General features: G+C 38.4%; 1 protein-coding gene across 1 annotated transcript in view; it reads left to right on the top strand.

Moving 5' to 3' along the window:
- jak1 (Janus kinase 1) overlaps positions 1-15,135 on the top strand; it is a 69,215-nt gene that overhangs the window by 19,976 nt on the left and 34,104 nt on the right. Inside the window, exons 9-22 of the mRNA XM_042514698.1 lie at positions 1,693-1,850; positions 2,301-2,415; positions 3,345-3,543; positions 5,939-6,048; positions 6,702-6,854; positions 7,051-7,138; positions 7,229-7,356; positions 7,635-7,773; positions 10,660-10,811; positions 10,979-11,129; positions 11,932-12,020; positions 12,238-12,430; positions 13,488-13,612; positions 14,262-14,434. Coding sequence (XP_042370632.1) covers positions 1,693-1,850; positions 2,301-2,415; positions 3,345-3,543; positions 5,939-6,048; positions 6,702-6,854; positions 7,051-7,138; positions 7,229-7,356; positions 7,635-7,773; positions 10,660-10,811; positions 10,979-11,129; positions 11,932-12,020; positions 12,238-12,430; positions 13,488-13,612; positions 14,262-14,434 — 1,973 coding nt within the window. The remainder of the gene's footprint in view (positions 1-1,692; positions 1,851-2,300; positions 2,416-3,344; positions 3,544-5,938; positions 6,049-6,701; positions 6,855-7,050; positions 7,139-7,228; positions 7,357-7,634; positions 7,774-10,659; positions 10,812-10,978; positions 11,130-11,931; positions 12,021-12,237; positions 12,431-13,487; positions 13,613-14,261; positions 14,435-15,135) is intronic.

Genomic DNA, 15,135 nt, shown 5'->3' with positions numbered 1-15,135 from the left:
TATCTGTTTTTAATAACCCCCAATTGTAACTTCATATGTTTATTATATACAGTAGATTGTCCTTTACAACATGTCACATGTTGCTCAGTGAAATAGTGTCATTCAAAGACAGAAGCTGTAAACAAACTGTGTTTAAAGTAAAAATTCCACAATGTTGTTTTAGTTCTGAAGCCTGCTTATCATTCCAGAGATCAATAATTTTTCCATTCATTCAGTATTACACCTGAATTTGCCATCATCAGGTTCCTATGTAGTATAGGAAGTATGGAATTTGATTTTTGTAATTTGCAGTATGAAAAAATAGTATGAAATTTTATTACAGACTTGTCTGTATTTTGTTGTCTAAAATTTAGAAAATAATCAGAATTTCTAATAATGAATTGTTCATAGAAGCAGAGCATGGAGCAGTCAGCCATTGCGGACAAAATGTGTAACACTATCTTAGGGAGTGCAGGCAAGGGCAGGCTTAATGTTATCGAAAGCAAGTCACGAAGTAAAGCGTCTGACTGAATACACGCTGCGATGCAAAGCTGCCTCTACGCCAAACTCTACCCAAAGTGCCTCAAATCTGAACCACATCTGGACATCCGTGACTAAATTAGTTCGGAAGAAAATGCTGCAGGATCTTTGAATTGTATATATGCTGTACATATCATCACAAATAATCAAATCTTAAGCTTGGCTGGACATTTATCAGTTATGCAGTGATAGGAAAAGTATACATATCATCTTTTCTGTGCAAGTGAACCTTTATGCCTGTGTTTATCATCATTTATAACACATAATAACACAGTTAATTAAAGATGCAGCAAAGATGCAGTGAAAATTAAATTATCTTTTTTTTTCAATTCATTTTCGGTTCTTATTCATAAAAGAAACTAAATATTGGGACAAACGCACACACAAAATCATATAATATTATTTATTCACTATGCTAAGGGAAATTAATATAGTATAGTTAGCACTGATAAGTTTATTTCATCATGGAGCAGAGATGAATTTGTCAGCTTGTTCGTTGGTAATTTAATTGTTTGTTGTTTGTTGTTAAATGATTTGAATGAGCTACAGAGTCTATTATGTTACCATATAGCCAGAATGTAACATATATGTTAACCGTTGGATTTTACAACCATTTATTTGCATAAGAAGTCTGCAAATTTGAGCCTGTAAAAGTAAAGAATTATGAAGTGAAACGTGTAGGAACCTGCTTAAAGGTATTGGTATTTAGGTAATTAGTTTTTAAAAGAATTTATTGTACAAAATTCATGTGGCTTTTTTTGGCCTCAAGCCTACTCAGTGAAATTAGTACCATTGTGATTAGTTATAGCACAGTCATAATAAGATCACTTATTGGTGCATATTTTAATAACTTAGACTGCTGCCTCTAGTTCTCATAAAAATGAACTAGAGGCGGTACCGCCTCTTGTTTTTATAGTTAATGTGACCAACAGCAACATTTGTTTCCATGTATACCATGTTGAAGCATAGCCTCTCTCTTGCTAGATGCCATTAACCATGACTAATTTTGATATGATGCTTCGTCATGATGATGGATTTCGAGTTTTGTAATTCGATACTGCTCTTTTAGATAGCCCTCTGTAGTACTGTGGCTTTTCTAATACCTCCTATTCTAATCAGCTCTTCCCTCCCTCCTTCTCTTAATCTCTTTCTCATCATCTCCTCTCTGTTCAGGAGTTGCAAATGGCTTCAAGGGTTGAAGCTCTGTCCTTTGCCGCCCTCGTGGATGGGTACTTCAGGCTGACAGTGGATGCCCATCACTTCCTTTGCAAGGAGGTGGCCCCTGCTTCAGTGGTGCACAATACCAAAAACAGCTGCCACGGACCCATCTGGTGTGTACTGGTAGTTTTATTAGTGTAAATGTGTGTGTACGTATGTGTCCATCACAAACCATCTGCTGCTGCCCCTCAATTGTGTTTGCCCATCGCTGCACAGAAATCACACTCTGCTTTTTAAAGTTGGCCTTATTTAAGGTTTTGTTAACTTACATTTTGTTTACCAACGTTTTCAGTTTTAGCAATCTAAAGTTTATTTAAATTTAGATTCTGCTTGTGTTTGTATAATTTAAATTTTCAAAAGGTTTAAAGCACACAAAATAAGCCCATAATATATAGAGAGATAACTTTCAAAATCTGTTGAAGGAAAACTGTACCATGTACAGGTCACAACAAAACAAATACAGTTTGATAGACATACTAACAATATAGCAGTTATACTAACCTATGTTGTATGTATTATCTTTCACTGAAGCTTGTACTTAAATCTTCTTTTCCACTCCCAAGCACGGAGTATGCTATTCACAAGCTGCGTCAGGAGGGCAATGAGGAGGGCACCTACATCCTGCGCTGGAGCTGCACTGATTACCAGTACATCATCATCACAGTGGTCTGCACTGAGGTAGAGTGACTTAATTCATTAGGTCTCAGTAAGCTAAATATTGTTTATTCTCTGCAGTGAAATCGAGATAGAGTAGACAAATTAGCCCCATGAATTGTTTTACGACTATCCCGTCCTTTTTGAACTCTGGAAAATATTGGGAAATGACAGTGACATTACTCCATTATAGTATAATTATTAGTAAATTATGTGTTCTTAATATAAGTATTGTTATAACCAAAAGCTGGGGCGCTGCTGTCTCACTATCAGTTCATTTCAATATATACATTGAAGATGTATTTGAGAAATTGAATACAAATGAATTCAAATATTATTACAGTAATTGGAGGAAATCCAAAATTGAGGTGCTGTGGCTGTTGACGTAACTGAAGAAAATAAATCTCCCTAGTTCCAGTTTAATCACTTATATAAGATATATTTGGTGTTGCCAACAAAAAATTGAAGTGCCGGTCATGTTTTGTAAATGAAAACTGGAATCAAAACTACACTCATCTTTGTTGGTGTGTGGTAGAGAAAAACGGATGTATTTCGAGATCCTGTTTTGCAATTTGTCCTGGCATCTCAGTGACGTATTGGAAAGGAGTTGTGTAGGTTATTCACTAACCAGACTGCAGGACACACACATAGATAAACACAAGCACCACACCAAATTTTGTTGGTTTATTTTATATTGGATTACAGGATGCTTGGACTAGGACAGGTCACCACAGTGTTCTGCAGCTTTATGAGTCCATATAGGAGGAAACATCCACACACGCACACACTCACACTCATTCATAAAGCTGACCCAATGGGTCATCTTAGCCACCGTTTACAGTCACAGTTTATATGAGATCTGAGTGACACATATCTGTGGTGTTTACATGTGTCAGTGGAGCTTTGAAGAGCTTTGTAAACCTTCTTGCCCAAATAACTCTCTTTGCACTCAGATTGACCTGAAGGAGTCTCGTCCTGTGCGTCAGTATAAGAACTTCCAGATTGAGGTGGGCTCCGATGGGTATCGCCTGTACGGAACTGAGACTCTTCGGGCCACTCTTGCAGAGCTGCTGGAGCACCTGGAGGGCCAAAACCTTCGCACAGACAACCTCCAGTTCCAGCTGTTGCGCTGCTGCCCTCCACAGCCTAGAGGTAGGCTTAATGCTGTCACAGGCATGGAAAGTGACATGGTGATATACTCAATAGCACATGCACCCAGCGCTCAATTACTAAATAAGAAGGGAAGCACATAGTACTGCAAATTCATCAAGCTAGAAACGGTTAAGCAGACCTTCATTCTCAAGTGAGCTGTGCTTTTAAGTAACTTGAAATCACTTAATACAAATGGAATGTAAAAGATACAATCAGACTCTCTGCAGGTACTTAAAAAGTCTTAAAATGTCCTATATGTAGTTTAAAAAATATTAGGACTTAAACATATATAATATATAAATATGTTTACATTTGAATTTGTGGGGTCTTAATTACCACAAACAATTCATCTTATTTCATTTACCCATCTTACCCACTTCTTGTAGATTAGCCTAACTCACTCTAATAACCATATTCCTGCAAGAAACCTATCTCTGTACAGGACCACATACATACTTTTACGGTTGTACTCCATTGTATTAAAATTCACATATTACAGGATACTGCAGAGCAACAGCAATAATGGACCTTACAGAAAAGTATGTCTTGAGTGTTGACATCTTTGATGGAGAGTGAAAGACCATTTTGAATCCAATCCGAAAACGCTCGATATGAGTTAAGTTTGTCAGTTTTTTGCAACTTGTTGAATTAAAACGTAAAGCTATTTGAAGCAGTTGTGGTAAGATGCTAAATGTGATAAAAGACTGCTTAAGAAAGAATGCTTTGAATACTCTGCGGTGTTCCTGCACTCTATGTGCTGTTTTGTGTACTGATACATCACAGCTAGGTGTATTAATACATACAACAGACCACACCTAACTGTGATAGTGGTTTGGGACAGAAATGCAACTGACTTTAACCTTTCAAACCATAGAGGTCACTGAAGCAAAGCATTCCCTCCATACAACATTTAAAGTGGATTTGCCCTTTATAGAAAGTGTGTGTGTGTGTGTGTGTGTGTGTGTGTGTGTGTGTGTGTGTTGTTCTGTGTGTTTTTATCTAAATGAGGGTAACTGAAGCTGGAATGAACAATGTATGTGTGTCAGCGTGTCTCTCAAATGGTGTCAAGGAGGAAGAGAGTTGTAAATGTGGGTTTCCGGAGCCAAGCTAGCACTCTTGTGTTTACTTCACTCAGGGAAAGGTGGAGTCATGTATGCATGTGGGCATGGATGTGTTGAGCTGTTTATGTTTGTTGGGGTTGTGCGGTGTTGATTATTATCATAAGGCATAACTGTTTTGGGTTAGGGTTTGTAGCTTTATCTGCTCTAAAGGAAGATAAGAGACTGGAGTGCTGTGTTGTTAAAATATTAATGATGTATTATACAACATCCCAGCTATGACAATAAAACACTGGTGTTCCTGCATCCCAGGAATATGATAAAATCTATTACTTTCATTACTGTTATTTTGAGTCTATGTGTGGTTTTAGCTGTGGTAAAATATTATAAATGAATGGCAGATGGGTAAAAGGACTACATGGCTTAAATTTCAATAGGTGTGTGTACCTGATACTAGAATTGGGTTTTTTTTACATAAGCAAATTTGAATAAGAACATGTTAGCTTAGTGTTAATGTAAATGATAGGTTAGGCTTGGATTAGGTTAAGGGGTTAAGGACAGGGTGCAGTTAATCCGTGGGTGCATGCTGTATTTGAGTTTTGCACAAAACCCAGATTGCATGTTACATAACAATACTCCTAACATCCTTTGACAGTGAAAGCAGAGTGATGCTGATGGAGTGCAGATATTCTTTTCCCCCTTAAACCACAGTGCGCTGGTTTTGTCACAACATAAGACACCCACAGACACACACATGCAGAAGTGCACGCATGTATAGTATGCTGACAGGCACAGAGGCACATTTTCACATTGTCCTCCCACGCGCAGCTCTGTACATACAAAAAATACACTGAATCAGTCTGGCACGCTAGCCTAAATAGCTGCTCACATCATTGCCACATTGACGTAATTGTTGAGAGCTGGTTTTACCACATGTAAACACACTTTTGCTTTCAGTGTGTATATGAGCATCAATACATTTGCAGCATCTGTGGGTGTTAGACACTTCAACCCAAGTTTACCTCTCAGTGAGCATTGCTTCAGCTTTTATTGTGTTCAGGGTGCATTGTTGTTGTGTGATTTCAGTGCAGACTTTTAAATCAATCAACTTTCAACGGTGTGACAATAACATGACCTTGACAACAAAACAAGCAGACATGACATTCTCTGTGAGGGATTACCGAACACAAACAATTGTCAAGTTTGATGTAGAAGAAAAAAAAAACTTTCATACTTTTGAAAATGTCTTTATGAAAATGTTCCTACTTTATAGTATGCACAACTTCATACAAAAACGGAGGCACAGCCCTTTAAACATGTGTGTGTTTGTGTTGCAGAGATTTCTAACCTGCTGGTGGTCACTAAAGATAGAGCGCCGACCCCTCAGACCCCCATGCAGGAGAGTCAGCTCAGCTTTCATCGCATTCTCAAGGAGGAGATTGAACAGGTACACCTCATCATCTTTTTGTCCGTCTCCCATGTTATGATAGTTATGCAGTGCTGTTATAGGATGTATGTAGATATGATGTAAGATGTAAAACTCTCCAAATAAATAATGAAAAAGTCCATATAATGTATTTAAGCTTCCAGTGTTCTGCATGTCATTTATGTGAATTAGGGTGACAATAAATGGGGTAATGTAAAGCAACGTGTCATTATCGCAAAATAAACCCAACAATAATGTGCAATATCCTGGTTATTACACAGCTAAAGAAATCAATATTTTGACACAAACTATTGGTTTAGAAATAGGATTGCAGTTGTATAACAACAAAAAAACACCATCATGCCTGATCATTTCTTTATATGTTTGGTGTTGTATATACAGTATATATAAATATTCGGTTACATATCTCCCCCACAGAACACCCAGTTGAACTTATTTCTGTCTAAAAACAAGTACTTGTCTCCTCATTTCTAATAAGGCTTCACACGCAGAGGTTGCTTATCGTCCAGCACACAAGGAATAAACAAGCATTAACCAAAGCTATTCCTATACACAGAAAATGTATTTACCACAAGTTTCAGGAACCCTTTTCTTGTATTAGCCATAGTTTGATACTGGATGTAACTTTTTTTCTTCTCTGTTGCGTTAACCAGGAGGAGCACCTTGGCAGGGGCACAAGAACTAACATCTACTCAGGCACACTGAGGGTGAAGAGTGAGGAGGAGGAGGATGCAGGTTACTCATCCTTCCAGGAGGTCAAGGTGGTCCTGAAAGTGCTGGGTTCTGGACACAGGGACATATCCCTGGTGAGACACATTCATGAATTCTGTACTGTACTGCGTACTGTAGAACCGTTTCGGTGAGGACCTTATCCAATCTGTAACGTCTTGCCTCACTGAAAGCTAATATTTATTGGCAGCAAGCTGTTTCAAATGCTAACCAGACCACAATAGTTCCTGTAATGTGCTATGCATTGACTCATCTTTGTCTTTCTGATGACAGGCCTTCTTCGAAACAGCCAGCATGATGCGACAAGTTTCCCATAAACACATCGTGCTGCTGTATGGAGTGTGTGTCCGCCACCAGGAGAGTAAGTTCATGTTAAGAACTGTGTGCGTGTGTACATGTGAATGAGAGTGTGGGGCTGTTTCTTACATCTTTGCCTCTTTATGTGGAACAGATATCATGGTTGAGGAGTCTGTCCAGCTAGGACCACTGGATGTATTCATGAGGAGACAGCATAGCCCACTCAGCACACCGTGGAAGTTCCAGGTGGCCAAGCAGCTGGCCTCAGCTCTCAGTTACTTGGTGAGAAAGGAAAACACATACACATGCACACAAACTGTAGGAATGTAAGCATGTAATTGCTGTGTTCATCCATGGGATTACCTGCACCATGTTAGACTGATATTGTCAACATGATTTTTTATCTTTATATACCCACACATATATATGTGAGTGTGTGTGTGTGTCTGTGTGTATTTATGTATACATATATATATGTATATATACACACACACACACACACACACACACACACACACATATATACTAATAGCTCTCCTGTATTTTGTTTGTGTTTGTAGGAGGACAAAAAGCTGGTCCATGGCTTTGTGTGTGCTAAAAACATCCTGCTGGCCAGAGACGGATTGGGCACTGATGAAGGAGGGCCCTTCATCAAGTTAAGCGACCCGGGAATACCAATCACAGTACTCACCAGAGAGGGTGGGTACAAAGTACACGTACACACTCTCTTTCTCTTTCTCTTTCTCTTTCTCTCTCTTTCTCTCTCTCTCTCTCTCTCTCTCTCTCTCTCTCTCTCTCTCTCTCTCTGTCTCACTCTCCCTCTCTCTGGGGTTACTCAAATGGAAACCTAAATGTTTACAAAATACCTTCAATGGAAAATTTCACAACAACTTCCTCTTTTTTTCCTGGTTAGCTGTAAATGATGGTGAAACCAAAAATGAGAACAGATAGAATACTGTCACTACATGTACTAAAGTTTAACTTAAATTATTTTGACAGCAGATTGGCAAGAATAATTTGCAATCCTTATCAAATAATGAACTAGAACTCCAAGATACAAAGAGTAATGCCAATTAAAATAAATTTATAACTGTTTTGACAAACACTTTTTGCAAAATGAAAGTATCCATTGACGTTAGACTACCAAGTCAAGATTTCAGCTCATAAATCTGATGATGAGGAAGCTTTTTCCATGCACTCTGAGTTGGATTCTTATGCCTTCACACCAGTGATGATCGTAGCAGGAGGCTTTTTGTTTTGGGGTTGTATGTTTATCTATCAGTCACATTTTCATGAAAGCAATATCACTTCCATTTTGCAAAAAAAAAATGTATTTAAAACTATTTTATTAAATCCCTTCTTGACAGACATGGATGTAAACTACAACTTGGCTGGTTGGCGGAGGCATATACCCATTAGGTGGTAATTCTAGTTGTCTAGTTATGTCATCCTCTGTTCCCTCATTCCTTCCCACAAACTACAGACAAAAAAGAGAAAAACAAATTAAAAAAAGAACATTTCTGATCATTCAGAGGTAGTCAGTAATGGGACTCATATTTGGCACATAATCAATACACATTGCACTGGGCCCATTTCCCCCTCAAACGATAATTTGTTTTGCACAGGCTAGATCTGGGATCAGGAAGGATGGCACAATAAGAAGGACATTTCTCAGATTGCACAGTTCCCCTCAAATGGCTGCCTCATGTTTCTGTTTGTCTGTTAGAGCTAGAAGATGTGTGATGTAACGCAGTGTGGCTGCACAGATGGATCTGCAAACCACGGAACAGACTGGAAATGTTTCTTTGCAAATGTCCATCGCATCACACTCCTGGGAACGCTCCTCCCTCCCTCTTTGTTCCCAGAACTCTTTACATTTCTTCTTCTGCCTCCATCACTTTGTAGAACAATCAGTCTTCCAGTTACAGCATCGATGTCCTTGTATATAGATTTGATTGAACGCATTGTGGGCAAAGTGCTGAGAAACCCACTGGGAGTGTGCTTCCCTTCTTCCCAGCAATCTCTGATCGCTTTACCCTCAAACCCGCTCATCACTGTCTTTCTTTTTTCTCTTTCTTTTGTCCTCACACTCAATTATCTCTTGCCTTGCTCCTGTTTCTGTCCCCGTCTTCTCCCTTCGCTCCATTCAGCCCCTTAGCTGCTTCGTTCCCTCTTTACTCCTCCTCCATTTTCACTTAATTTAGTCCTCCATTCTGAGCTGTACACGCTTACAATACATACCCCTCATGTGATGTTATGGATTTATGGAGCCAAAAAGCCAACTGTGGACATCAGCCAATCAGTTAGCTTGTCTTCCAGTAAGAGTAATATATCCCAGCCAAAGCTTTTTAGTTTCAGTGGATGCAGTCAGTCAACATTTTAATCCAGCCACTTGCCCAGTCAGCCTGTCAGAGATGGACTGTATTTCACTGTTAGTTCGTGGTATTTTGAGCATGGTGGGGGTATGTCAGCTCAGATTCATGAGGTCACGCCATAACAGTTGCTTTTTAAATAGTGTTTTTACATAAGAGATTGTGTTAGCATTTTGTTGCAGTGATATTATTGATTGTAGTGTCAAAAACCTGTTACACTCAAATGTACAAATTATAAAACATATACATCTGGTTTAAAATACATACTCTGCTTCAACACGTACTTACCTAACTGCCTTTTTAAACATAATCTTGAACTTTATCGATTTCATATTTATTCCTCTATCTATCTGTCTGTCTGTCTGTACACACTATAACTATCATTATTTCTTCTTCTTTGTTCAGCTTTGTTGTCCATGATTATGTCTGTTTCTATGATCCTTATATTTTTCTTGAACTATGTGTGAGTACATTGAAAACAACTTGAAACGAAAAAGTCAAATTCCTTGTATGTGTGTACATATTTGGCCACTAAGGCTGATCTGGTATTCTTACAATAACAAGACTTGTTTAACAGTTTCCTGTTGATTGATTTGTTATATCAGAAGAGAAATAGTCACAAAAATTCCAAATTTTCATGGAAGGATTTTATTTGTACAACATCCTGTACATTATTCTCTATCCTTAGACCCATGATGTGGACAAATCAGTGGTAAGGAGAAAAAAAAGAGAAGCCTCAGGAAGGGAAACATAGGAGAGATCTACGGTAGATTGACTTGAAATAAATGCCAATATGAAGAGAAATAACCATATTATATGATAAAATCACAAAATGTCAAAGAATAATAGTATTAGGGAAAAAAATGCAAACGTAATGGAAAAATTAAGCTCTTCAGGTGCTGCAAAGCATTTTTAGGATGTGGACCACAAAACTTTGATAGAAATGTAAATATTACAGCCTGATGAGAACAGGGCAGGTGTGGTTATAATATATATAATATTAGGATATTTTTTAATCTGCTGTAGGCTATTTTGGGTAAGAAGATAAGTGAGTACATGTTTGTACCTAGCATCACGTCCGTGCTGTAAAACATAATTGCAATTCAGAATTTCCGTGTTTTGTATTTTCACACATTTCCAATAATCAACTTTTGTTTTTATGAAGGCACTTGCGGGACTGAAACAGATAAGCTGACTTTGTTTTCCGCTGCAGACTGTGTGCGTCGTATCCCATGGATCGCTCCCGAGTGTGTCAAGAGCGTGTCCTCCCTGAGCATCGCAGCTGACAAATGGGGCTTTGGTACCACCCTGTGGGAGATTTGCTATGATGGAGAAGTCCCTCTCAAAGACAAGAAACTCACAGAGGTAGGAGGCACACACAAGAACGTTATATGACAATGATTCTATATCATCATACATGCATCTAAACTAATCATTAATTTAAAATGTGAAGCTTTCCTACATTTTTTAAAATTCCTGTTCATTTTCCCATTTCACCTCCTCATTCAAATGTATGTGTTTGTGCTGAGCAGAAGGAGAGGTTTTATGAAACAGAATGCCAACTGGCCACCCCAGACTGCAAAGAGCTGGCTGATCTGATGACCCACTGCATGAACTACGATCCAAAGAAGAGACCTTTCTTCAGGGCAATCGTCAGAGACATAGACATGCTTGAGGAAAAGAGTATGTATGAGAGGATTGTGTGTACTGTACATTACATGATTGTATTTCCATATAGTGGAGTGGATGCAATTATGAAGTATGAATATGAAAGGTTTGGTTCTGCAGTTTTATTGCTGCCTTATCCGCCTCCTGAAACATGTAGTTGAACAGGATTGAGCGTACCCCGCAGAACGGGCTAAAAGCAGTAACAGGTTCAAAAATCCAAGGCAGTTGTCTACAGTTGGAATATGATCTGAATGTTTTGCATGTTTTGTTTCTCACTTAGCAGCAGTCCTCTACACAGCGCAAAGAGAGAGAGTTGTTTACTCAACTTAGATGTTCATGAGGAAGTTCACTGGGTGCAGTATCACTGATCTGCCCTTCAGCTGGGCCCCATGGCAACGTAATAGACTCTGTTCTTCCACCTGCTGGCCAGCAGTGGATACTGCAGTGTATCTTACTTAAATTTAAAGCATATTGACCTTTGTACATTAAAATCCCAAGACAGTTACAAAATCACCTTAATTCGAAAATTAGTCATCTTTAATTTACACCTAAAAAGGCTTCAAAATTAGAAGGAAAACACTGTTTTGGTCAAATAAACAATTTTGAAATAATTGATAATGGTTACACAGAATGACTCTTGCTTGACTGTGGAAACCAGAACATGCAAGCAGTTACATAACCACAGAAAATTCTGGTGAAAACTTTGACGCTGTCAACCACAACAGACTTCCTATGACGCAAGCAGGCTTATGTCAAGGAAAAGACATGTTTTACCCAGCAAGTTCAATGTATTTGTTTATTTTTTTCTATCTCACAGATCCATCTATCAAACCCCAGCCTACACCAGAGGTGGACCCAACGATGTTTGAAAAGAGATTCCTGAAGAAGATCAGAGATCTGGGAGAGGTAAATTGTTTTATCCTGTATTAGCAGATGTTACCATTTATCAGAATGATCAAGCTATAAATTTCAAGACGCGTAAATATGTAAAAATATGTAAAGATAAACAAGAGAACCGAACAGCACTGAAGGACTTAAGAAAATACTGGTCCTACATAGGAGGTAGACTACAACTTGTTTAGGATCGTCCAAATAAATTGACTTTCTCATGTTCCTCGTGCAGGGCCACTTTGGTAAGGTGGAGCTGTGTCGCTATGATCCTCGGGGAGATAAAACAGGTGAACTAGTGGCAGTGAAGTCCCTAAAGCCTGAGAACCGGGAGGAGCAGAGCAACAACCTCTCGAGTGAGATTGACATCCTGAAGGCACTCTACCATGAAAACATTGTCAAATACAAGGGCATCTGCCAAGAGGAAGGTGAGGTGGAAAGAGTGCACACACTAAAATAAACATCAACAAATAATTTGCGGGCAAACAGAAAACCACATGATGTTGGATTCGCGCTGCAGTGCACACTACTAAGATCTCACAAAACTTCTTACTGTTCCCGCCTTATTAGGCAGATACAAATGCTCTGTCTAGGGCAGCTAGTGTAAAAAAGTGTGGCCTTTAAAAGAATGCGTCACTTAATGTGTAGCTCAGTGTCCTTAAGTGAAATGCTAAAATTCAGTCATATGGATAGGATTGTATTTTAGCAGAGATCCATTGTTTTTTTTAAAACTAGTTTTATTCACGAAGGCAGGCCAACTAAAGCATCTTCATATGTTCACATATCACCATATTTTTCTTTTACAACAACTCATCACAACTCAAGAAGTTGTAAAAGTAAAAAGAAAAACAGTCACAAAAGATACGCCACGACCCAAAACTAAAAGGGGGGAAAAAAGAAATACATACATATATGAGTGGAGCAAAAAAGGTGAGAATAGGGTCGGGAATTACAGAGGCACCAACATACTTGCATATTAAGTTAGGCATCACAGATTATAAATATTTTAAACAGAGAGAGTTTTGAGTTCTAATCAGGAGGAATAATTCATAAATTATTGAAGTACTCAATAAGGGTATACACACAGACCCAAATATGCATGCATGAACAGTATATAGCCCCAGCCTTTCATGTATTACTAATACATCTTTCATAGGCTTGAATATTCAGTTTTCTGTAAATTAATTTTCTTCCATTGTTTAAAAAAAAAAAAAACACGACTGTTGCTGTTACAAAAGTATTTCCCAAATACTTAAAATATCAAAGAAGCATTTGGATGATACAATCCCCATTGGCAGCAAAAAAGAAACGTTCTTTAACCCGTTTACACAATTGCAACACTCTTTCCTGCCTAGGAAGCTGAAAATATGTTTAATCATTTTTCATTCACATGATTAATCATTTCATTTCATGTGAATTTAGTGAAGTGCGATTTCTGCTGATGAATTTGTCTCTAACTGCCCTTGTGTGTAAATCTGCTTGTAGGTGGTCAGGCCATTAAGCTGATCATGGAGTACCTACCACTGGGCAGTTTGAAGGAGTATCTTCCCAGAAACAAAAGCAAGACCAGCCTCAGTACCCTGCTCAGCTACTCTGTCCAGATATGCAAGGTGACACAGTTTCTTTCTACAGAGCAGTTTCTTTAGACCAGCTGATACCATCAAGCACCTCCGTATCTTACACGAGCATTTAACACCTCAACTATATGTACTTAAATAACACGGTGACATCAGCACACCAACTGTTTTGAAATGTTTTAACTCTGCTCTGTTTAGACACTGGTGGTATACTGCATTCCAAAACTGCAATAGTTATTTTTACAAGATTTGATAAAAAGTATGAACAGAACCCTTAACCTAAACATTTTATTGTGAGTTTATGATTTTGATAGTTTTTTACTGGTAAAGATATTTGTGCTTATTTGCCAGAAAACCTCAGAAAAGATGACTTAACTCTTTGTGTTTTGGTGAACTTGGCCGAACAGCTCATTTGAAAATAAAACTTTTCAATGAGGGGTGTCATTGCTGTGTTGCAATGAATATGACAATGCAGGTGTCAGGAAAGCATTTAGCCAACATGGCTGGCAATGTTTCAATTGAAATATAATGCATTACATATGTGTCCTTAAGTCATCCGCTGGTCCTCTCCCATCAGATTTAGATGTATTTGTCTGCATGTTCCACCCACACAAAGCCACACGCTGCCTTTCAATCACTCCGAACCTGTTAAACAGTGTCTCTGTTTCCGTGCTTTTGTTAGGGAATGGACTATCTTGGAACTCGAAATTACATCCACCGGGACCTGGCTGCCCGAAATGTGCTGGTGGAGAACGAGAGGACAGTAAAGATCGGAGATTTCGGTCTCACCAAGACCATCAAGGACAATGAAGGATATTACACCGTCAAAGATGAAAACGACAGCCCTGTTTTCTGGTGAGTCAAGAGGAAGCCAGAGAAGCTTTTTCTCTCTCAGACTCGTCTGTGGTAGCTGAGATATTTGTGTTAAAAGAGACTTTGTAAAGGAACGACAATCAAAAGGGGAGCTTAATGAAATGAGACGGATCAGAAAGGAATGACTGCAGACACCAGTATGTGAACTGAGGAGAGAGATACTGTGGAGGAGAAATATGGTAAGATAGTGACCAATTCAAGCAAAGGGCAAAGAGATTAAATTGAAAAGTCGTTTTCATTCTTTTATCCAGCAGGTATTAAATTAAAATGCTTTTTAGCGCAAAATTGAGTTTGCTGTCTTCTGATACTCTGCTTCAAGTGTATAGTCAAGGATCTACGCGTACAGAGCCAGGTAGCATTGAGAAGACTGAGAAAACAGTGTAGTCGTTAAGTTACTGGGCACTGGATTTATATTAACTGAAATGGAATACTTATTAAAGATTATATTAGAATTACAATATACATTTAATAGTTAAAATAAATTGTAACCCTGGTTGACATGACACTTGAGTCTTTCTTTGGTTTTCTAAATATTTTTTGGTGTTTTTCGAAAATTTTGCATTCAACAAAATTAGACAAAGAAGCTTGACTGATTTCATAACTAATATTTCCTGAAGCAAACATGCACATCTAAAAGTTCTTTGCTAGTGCTGGGTAACAATAATCTGCACAAGAAGTTGAAA

This window comes from Plectropomus leopardus, chromosome 3 (genome assembly GCF_008729295.1).
Source record: "Plectropomus leopardus isolate mb chromosome 3, YSFRI_Pleo_2.0, whole genome shotgun sequence".
In the NCBI taxonomy this organism is placed as follows: Eukaryota; Metazoa; Chordata; class Actinopteri; order Perciformes; family Serranidae; genus Plectropomus; species Plectropomus leopardus.
Note: the sequence above shows the minus strand (reverse complement) of the source record. Positions and strands in the feature narration are given on the sequence as shown.